The 9,485-nt window shown below is 38.2% G+C and overlaps 1 protein-coding gene across 1 annotated transcript; it reads left to right on the top strand.

Annotated features, from left to right (window-relative positions):
* Nucleotides 1-2,779: 2,779 nt before the first annotated feature.
* On the top strand, nt 2,780-9,196 carry GCK72_015213 (uncharacterized protein; the record flags this gene model as incomplete). Its single annotated transcript, XM_053730700.1, has 5 exons — nt 2,780-2,869; nt 3,638-3,793; nt 5,646-5,832; nt 6,574-6,746; nt 8,912-9,196. 5 exons carry the CDS (start codon nt 2,780-2,782, stop codon nt 9,194-9,196), a joined length of 891 nt encoding a protein of 296 aa, XP_053585472.1.
* Between the last annotated feature and the right edge of the window lie 289 nt (nt 9,197-9,485).

The following is a 9,485-nucleotide window of genomic DNA, read 5'->3' as shown; positions in this document are numbered from 1 at the left end:
GGTGTTGGAGCTGCTAGCCCGGCACGCGTCTTACAACCGCGCTCTACCGAAACCGAAGAGAATTGTGGGCGAAACTCAGGAGGACGCAGAGAAAAAGAGACATTTCTCAAGGTATTTTCGGTGGATCACAGTTGTAAGAAATGTGACGGGCTAATAGCTGGAGACATCCGGACACACAGAAACATTTGAGGACTATCTAAAACTGTGTAAAAAATTACTGTAGCAGATCATTTTTTTGGAGAAAGTAACGGACATCCGGACGTAAAGATATGAAGACAGATCCGGAATGTAGGTCTGTAGTCTCAAGAAAGACATCCGGATGAACTAACTGGAGAATAGACACCCAAAATACCGACGAATGTTCACTACCGTTTACATTAAATGGCTCCGCGACAATTCGCAACTGCGACATTCCGCAACTAACGTAGGTTTCGCAACTGCGACACTTCGCAACTGTTCATTTCGCAACTGCGACATTTCGCAACTACGACAATTCGCAACCACGACGTTTCGCAACTGCGACGTTTCGCAACCATTAAACTAGCAATAGTTTAACCTAGTTTTGTCTAAAAATGGGTCAGATAACTTTTTCTTCTATTTAATTATTTTCAAATATGTTTCCAAGCACTTTGGTACACTCAACATTTTCTGCTGACCCAAATATGCAAATGCCCAGTGGTTGCGAAACGTCGTAGTTGCGAAACGTCGCAGTTGCGAAATGACTAGTTGCGAAATGTCGCAGTTGCGAAGTGTCGCAGTTGCGAATTGTCGCGGAGTCCAAAATAAATAAGTCGAATTTGCTATAATTAATTCTTTTAAAATTAACCAAACCTATCCAATTTCTCTTTACTTTTCCCGTTGAAACAGAAAAAATGCCCCTAGAGAAAAAAATAGTTCACAGACATCCGGACAAACATTCCTAGGAGTGGATTATTGGGTTTCATAATAACGCACTTTAAACAACTGTCACAAGAGATATATATTCTCTGAAACAGTAAACTTTTGTGAGAAATCAATAATAGGCATCTGGAAAGACTGAAATATTTACAATTTCTGATATTAGCTCGGCACAGTTCTTACAATTGTGCTCCACCGAAATTCCCTTGAAAAGTGTCTCTTTTTCTCTGAGTCTCTCAGTTTCGCACTCAATTTTCTTCGGTTTCGGTAGAGCTCAGTTGTAGGAAGCGTACCGTGCTAATAATTCAGGAAAGAAAAGAAGTGTGAAATTCCAGGAATTAAATGAGCCAAAATCTGCTTCAGAAAATTACTGAAATTACGGAAATATCAAACGCGCTCTATCTAACTTTTCATGGCTGCTAAAACTATAAGAGAATTTTGAAAAGCCAAGCGCTGTCCCAATATTGAAACTTTACGTTGCTCGTAATAAAGTTACACTGAAACAGAAAACAGTGGCTAACATTCCGAGTGTCACTCCACGTTGCCCCAGCCAACCTGTCTCAAGTACGTGACTACGGTAGTCTAGGTGCTCTGAGAAGAGCTCCGAGAGTTTTTGGAGATTGCCAAATGACATTCCCAGTAGAATCACGTTGAACTTGAAATTTCCAAGAAACACAAATTTTGAAAGATCTCTTCCTCTTCCTTCTTTTTTTTTTGAATTTTCAAAAATTAGAGAAAGGAACGAAAAAGTGACATCAGGAGATGTCTCTCCTTCTTTTAACGAGAAATTGAAGATTTCCTGGAAGAGATATATGTATAAATGAACTCACGGAGAGCAGGAGAGAGCACTTGCTCTTTTTTGTGAGCAAAGAATTCTCACGTTCTCATGAAAAGGAAAAGGACAAATGGAAATAGTGAAAAACTGAAATTCAGCTCCAGAATCGCTGGATTTACGGAAAAAGTTGACGTTATTAAGACGGAAATGGCCTAAAAAGCGCTGGAAAACAGCCTACTACACCTATTTTCCATGTCTGAATCCTCCAGAATCTCTCTAACCGTTCGACATCATCTGAACACCTTCAGAAGACATTCAGAAAACGTTAAATGATGAGAATCATAATGAAAAAGAGAGTGAATGAGTTGAGTACAAACATACTCTCACACTTTCCTTCTTCTTCTTTTTTTGACGAAGCACAAGAAGATGACTAGTCGACGACGGCGACGACGATGAATTAATAATTTGGCTCCTTCTGGAAAAGAAGAAAACGTCAAGATGAGAAGAAGAAGAAGAAAGAGTTTGCACTTCTTGTCTGCGTCTCTTGTTCACTCTCTCTACTGGAGGTGGTGGGTGTGGAAATTAATGTGCTTGTTTTTCACCGAGATTTCTGAAGAAATTTCTGAAGAATGGAGCTATAAAAAGAGCACACGCACGAGATGTAATTGGATTCAGAAGTTGGATCTATGAATTTTGGATTCTACTGGAATCACGAGTATCTGGAAACTGGATGATTCAGAAGCTCTGAGCCAAGATTTCGCTGGGTGAATCAGAAAAAAGGACATCCGGAAATGTGGACACGCAGAGGTCTGTACACACGGTCACAGATCCGATTATCTGAAAATTCGGACATCTGGACTTCTGTGCACACTGACAGACAATAAGGCAAAGCTAGACGTCCGAACTCTAGATATGCAGACATCTGGAGTCATTGACCATAGTTGTCTGGATTCCGGATTCCAGGAATTGAAAAAGGTCATTCCGTACAACTATGTCATCGACAAACCACACGCTAACCACTTCTCGAATTCAATGAATTCTTGAAACGTGTAATGACCAAAAACGGAGACGGACGACCCCAAAAAAAGTGTCCGTTGGGACACAAATATGATGGATTGGATACAACAACGCTATACACCAAACATTGGAAATATTTCTGAAGACACTTCTGAAAGTTTGACAGAGATCAAAACGGGGGTTACTGTAGCTTTGAAACCTACTGATCTAACTTTTGATCTGGGTTACTGTAGCGGCAGATCTTACTATTTTTATTAGCACGGCATGTTTTTTACAACCGCGCTCTACCGATTGAAAACTGTAGAAAATTACGTGTGAAATTGAGAGACTCAGAGAAAAAGAGACATTTTTCAAAGGCATTTCGGTGGAGCGCAGTTGTAAGAACTGTGCCGAGCTAATACATCGTTTAATCCGCAGAAAACGCGGAGATACTGTAACTACAGTACACCCGCTTCCCCATAGATCGAGTCATCTGCATCTGCATCTGGGGTATACTGTAGTTCTCCTAGTTGGCTCCTCCGTCCAAATAATCAAACACCAGCGAGCACATGAGCAAATCGAAAAGAAAAGAGAAAAAAGAGAACTTTAGTCCAAGAAAAGTGAGGAAATTGGCGAATTATGCTAATTTTATACGGCGCGATCTCTTCGCCTATCGACTAAATAGAATCGTTATGCAAATCTCCAAAACGTTTTTTTTCTTTTCTCGAGATAAGAAAAAATGTTGAAAAAACAGAAAAAAAGAGCAAAAAAAGAAGAAGGGAGACAATAATTTGGTTATGTGACGTCTAGACTGATTTTATAATAAAATGAAAATCGACTGAAAACGTCTGTCTATGAGTCCCGGTGTCCGAAAATGTGATTACTGTAGGATTACTGTAGCTTTAGAATTTAGGATGTAGGATTACTGTAGCCTAATGCCCAACCCTCTCAATTTTCTCATTTTTCCAGGCTATCGACGATCTGGAAGAACGAGAAGAAGCCGTCGCCTCGGTGGAACGTGTCGTTGAACTTCTGGAGGATCACTTCGGATTCCCGCAGAGGACGAGAGCACCAGCCGGGCAGCCGAAACTCGGACCCACGCCGCACTTCACTTTTGAGATTCACGTGAGTGTACAGTAATCTAAAATTACGGTTTCAGAGAAAATTTGTTTGTTGGAGGCGGGGGGTGTGAAATCAATAAGTTCTAAGGAAACGGACATAAATTAAATTTCACTGGTTTTTTTAAGAGCGAAAATTATTTTCAGATATTTCCATTGAATCAATAATGCGATTTTCAAAAGTTTTACGGTTTCACTATAACTCGAATTCTGACACTCAAAGTATGTATATATATATATATACAAAAATTACAGTGAAATGTGGTTAAAAAACTTGAAATTCATCTTTTCACAAAAATCTTGTTGAAATGGTACTGTAGAAAGTCTGTTCAACTAGAACGCATTCATTAGTTTCCTTTCAATATTATGTGATTTTTGGTGCTTTTTAATTCAAAATTCACTGTTTCTTAGTGATATCAAATTAGGCGATCAAATCGAAAACTCGTTCAGATTTTCCTTTCCTTTTTATAGTAACTCCTCATCAAAACCACCCCGTTTAGCACTTAATCTGATCTTATTGAACAGCAATTGTTTTTTTTATTTTAGTATAATTGAGTCCAATTCTAGTGGTTTTGATAAGAACCAGAAAATTAAATTTTCATGTTTCACTGAAAAGTTCCAGTGAAAACCAAAGCCAAAGATTTTTTAAAACATCCATTAGAGTTGAACTCATCTAGTAGCTCGACACAATTCTTATTTATTAGCACGGCAGGCTTCTTACAACTGCGCTCCACCGAACTGCCTTTGAAAAATGTCTCTTTTTCTCTGAGTCTCTCAATTTCGCACACTATTTTAATAATACGACGACTCATTCTATTGGAATGATTCCAAGTTCAATTTTGAGAAGTTTAAGCACATTTTCTAATTTTTAAAGCTAGTCCCTTATTAAAAAATTTTCATTCAGTAGCTCTGGATGTAACCAGTATTTTTCATACTTGTCAAGGCATGGCCCTTTTTTCCAAATTTTTTCAGTTTTTCATCGAAAAAGTGACCATTTCTGATGATTTTTTTTTTAATTTCTTCTATTATAAATTCACAACACTGCGCCGCATGGCTTTAAAGGCGCATATAATTTATTAGAAATTTCGCGGAATGGTCTCGTAGTTGAAAAAGATCAAATACCCTATTTTCGAGCTTTGCAGGTCTAAAAATAAATGCAAATAATGTTTTTCGCTTCGAGACCATTTTGAACAAATTAGAGGCGCCAAAAGCCATGCGGCGCAGTGTCGGGAATTTATAATAATTCTGAATGATAGTCGAAAATTTGATTTTTTTTTCCCAAAAAAATTCAAAAATTTTGAAATTTTTTGAAATTTTGACCTTCGCGCTAATTACCCGGGCCTTCGGGCCGGGCCTTGACAAGTATGGTATTTTAATAATAATAATAATAATTTATTCATCTTTTGTTGTGCAAGAGAAAAAAAAGAAATGGGCGAAATCTATAAGAACATACAACAAGAAGGGGTGAATAAATATGTAAGATGAACTATAGGACCCGCAAAGAGTCCAGCGCTCAAATTTTTGGAAAAATGGCCTGTAATGGCAGCTGGCGGAGTCGAGACGCAAAAGTTTGTTCGGTTACGGTTTTAGGGAAGTAGGGTACGATTTTATCCCAGGTCGAAAAGTGTTTATGTAGAAATGAATTGTTTTTCTTACCGCAAAGTACTATTCTATATGGGAACCGGGGGGATCTTGCAACATCTTTCAATAAAAAACTGTAATCCTGCAATTTTACTGTTTCACAACAATGACTTGTTGTGCTCTCAGAAATTTCAATGTTACACCTCCTGGAATTATTATTATTATTATTTATTTACGCATTCTCGAATCCCATTTAAAACTCATTCCATTCTTTCCAGGGCGACGAACCTGACAATTGGCGTTACGTCATCAACTCGATTCGACAAGAAATGGATCGAGAAGAGGCGGCGATTCGAGAAGCACGAAAACAGGATCTGATAGCCGGAAAACCGAAGAGATCTCGGTTCACCGCCTGGTTTCATAAGAGATTCGGAACGAGATCTTCTCCGTTCGCATTTGATAATAGTGAGTGATTGCTCAGTATCTGAGATGAGTTTATCTGGAATCGAATCGAGATGGATGGTAGTTTTAATACGGGGAAAGCTTGTCAAGATCGTAGAAATCAGGAAGTTCAAATCGTCTGGTGCGCCTACGGCGCGTTTACTGCAAAATCTTAAATTGCTCACAAATATAGTGTATTTTTCTGCAATAAAGTATGGCATAAGGGTTATCAAATAACTGAAAATCTGATCCAGAATTTTCAGACCAGCTCAAAAAAACGATATTATTAATAAGAAAGATCCTGAGCTTCCTGTATACTCGAATCCCGTTAAAAGCAAAAGATGAAGTGATTCCCCAACATTTCCACTGAATTTTTCTACAAGGACGTTAAAGAAAATATTGCTCTGAAACAGTAGAACTTCTAGGAAAGTTTCACATTTTTGAAAACATGTCACGACTATACTCATTCGAACCGTCTTTTTTCGCTGATTTCAAAAATGTTTTCAATTTTGAATTTGAGTGAAAATTGACCGACATACGGTAGTTTAAAATTTCAGAAACTGAGAAAATTCTGAAAATCAATGTGTTCTGAAAATAGATCAATATGTCAAAACTTCAAAAAATAAGATCGAGAAGTTTTTCCAATATTTAACATTCAAAGTCTCAATGCGCTAATTGCGGAAAACTGACTCGAAAAACTTGAAACATTATTAAATGAAATTCTTGAAACAGTAATAGTTTCCGATATCAACTCATTTGTTTCAGTTCCCTACTGGACAAGTGACGAAGTGTGTGCATGGCTCTCATCGATCGGAATGTCAGAATACGGATCAACGTTTCGAAAGAATGATATTCAAGGATCTGAGTTGATGCATTTGGAACGATCCGATATTATGGATATCGGAATCACTAAAATTGGACATGTCAAGAGATTACAGGTGCGAGGAGGGGATGGAGGGGAAAAGTGTCATTTGGGGATGTTAGGGACTAGCTATCAGCTCGACACAGTTCTTACAACTGCGCTCCACCGAAATGCCGTTGAAAAATGTCTCTTTTTCTCTGAGTCTCTCAATTTCGCACACAATTTTCCCCGGTGTCGGTAGAGCGTGGTTGTAAGAAGCGTGCCGTGCTAATATAGAAAAATGAGAAAAAGCAGTAAAAGTCATTTTATCAGAATTAATTACATTTGAAAAATTGGATAAGAAAATGTTGAAACAGTGAATTCAAGAATCCGTTGAACCAAGTCATACCGATTTGAAGACACTCAATTTTTTCTAAATTAGAAATGTTGAAACCGTTTTTTTTTGGATTTCCGAAGTCCAAAACTCGTATTTTCCACCACCTTCTTTCCCAATGGGTAGTAGGTATGGCGGGGGGAAAAAAAGTGGGCGGGGCTTAAGCGCGTGTAGATAATTTTGTTTTTCAGTTTTGCCAGTGTAACTTTGTTCAAACTTTATATTTTTCAATAATTTTTTTTTAGCTTCTTAGCTAATAACTTTTTCTTGCTTTTTGTCAAATTCCATATTTCTGGAGTGGAAAAGAGCAGAGTTATGCTCAGAAATAGGCGAAAAAAGCGACAAAAAAATGTCAAGATTTTGTCCCACTTTTGCACCATTAATAACTTTTCCGATTCTCGATGAAATTTTGATTTTATTTTTTTAATCGATAGCAAATTTTCGGGGCAATCTTTTATTAAGAACCCCCTTTTTGAGATTCCATACTTCTAAACGAGTTATAATCGATAGAATGGAGGCAACTTTTTATTTTGAGAAAATTTTCAGTTTTTTGATTTTTCGGTTTTTTTGCTTTGCCTCGATTATCTCGAGTTCTACCCGATATTTTTTCATATAACTTGGCAACTAGACGTAATGTTGGGCGAGAAATCACTTTTTCACGTCAAATTCCTAATTTGAAACACCCCCCGCCCGGTACGGCCGGTGGTCTGAAGAAAAACAGAAAAAAACGCCTTGCTGAAGTCGGCTTCCATCGGACTATTTTTGCTGTCCTGAAAATTTTTTGTACTAAAGTTGTTTTGATTTTTTGATATGTTGGTCAAATTGGAATTATCTAATGGAATATCAAGTTTCAGCCAAAACGGTCCAGTGGGAGCTGAGCTGTGGAGAAAACGTGTTTTTCGCTTATATCGCTTAGCTCTCGAGTGTCTTCTGTCCGGTTAATATGGTTTTATGATATGTGTTAGCCAGGAAAATTATCTAGGGGGAGAAAAAAACAGAATTAAAAAATATAAATTTTGACTCGAGTTATAGAGTCCCAAACTTTGAAGAACATTTTTGAAAGGAGACAACTGGTCGAGTCGAAGCAAGCGTGCCTCTTCCCACCACTTAAACGCCATCTGGGTGGCTACACACCAGCGAGTGTGTGGCTCAGTGGCAGTGTTGTGGTGCGTCGCGGGGGGTTTTTGGTTCGATTCTCTGGCTGGTCTAATTTTTTGTTTTTTTCTAACTCGGCTCAAAATTGTCGTAGAACCTTCATTTTACTACCATTCGGCCCCTCTTCTTATATCACGTAATATGATCGAAAGCTAATGAAATTCTGTTTGCTTGGGTCACATAAAATAGAAAAATGCTTATAACTTGCTTCAAAATGGTCGTAGAACAAAAATTCAAAGCTTGCTGAGCACTGCGCAAGGGGCGAAGCCCCTTCTAGCGGAGCCCGCCGGGAAGCGGGGGACGCTAGTCAATCCGACACAATAAACAATTGGTCAGTGCTGACCGAACTTTTTCTTTTGAGATTCTCGGCCACGGAAACTGGTTTCATATGATATTTATAATGATATGCATAGTTTTATCAATATCAATGGACACTGTAAGAATTATAGACAGCTTGACGGGGAAGAACTTACCGTGGCCTAGAAACCCAACAAAGTTCGGCCATCGCTGGTCGTTTTCGAGTTTTTTGTTTTCATTTTTCGAACTGATAACGGATTTTTTGATGTAAAATTTAAAAAAAAAATCAAAAATCTGTTTCAAATATTTTTGAAGAGTTTTCCACGTTCCTAATGAATTTGATGTCTCAAAACAAATGTTGATCTAATCCACTATTCCAAACCATATCAATCAATTCATTTTCTCCATGTTTCCAGTCATCAATAATGGATCTGCGTGCTCAAAACCAACGTGCCCGTCGTGCTCAAGCCCGAAAAAAGCGAGTGGCAAAAGAGTACAAACCGGACAATTCGGGTGGTGGTGGCCCATCTGGATTGGATAAGAGAAAAGAGTCGAGTGCTGAAAGATATCAAGACGGTCAACCGTCAACATCGTCTGCCGGTGGTGGACATATGTCTGGAAGCAAAAGAAGAATTCCACCGAAAGACGGAGAGTCGGCGCCAGCTGTCATGCAAATTGATCCCGCTTCTACTGATACATGATTCTAGATTTTTAAACTCTTTTTTTTCAATAATTCCCGTTGCTTTTTCTTAATCCTGTTTTCCCTCATATAGAAATATTAGGTATTTGTTGTTCCTTCCCTTCCCTCTTTCAAAATTTTCAGATGTTTTCTCTGAAAATCGATGTAACTCGTAGACGCCAGGCGTCCCCCTAATGATTGAAATTTCCATTTGATTTGCTCATTTTCTTTTGCTTTTTATGCGATTATTTAACTCTCTAATCCCACAATTTTCCTGTTCCAAAAATCACAAAATTCACACAAAACACATC

This window comes from Caenorhabditis remanei, chromosome IV (assembly GCF_010183535.1).
Source record: "Caenorhabditis remanei strain PX506 chromosome IV, whole genome shotgun sequence".
NCBI lineage: Eukaryota > Metazoa > Nematoda > Chromadorea > Rhabditida > Rhabditidae > Caenorhabditis > Caenorhabditis remanei.
The sequence above is the reverse complement of the archived record's forward strand: the minus strand, read 5'-3'. Positions and strand labels throughout refer to the sequence as shown.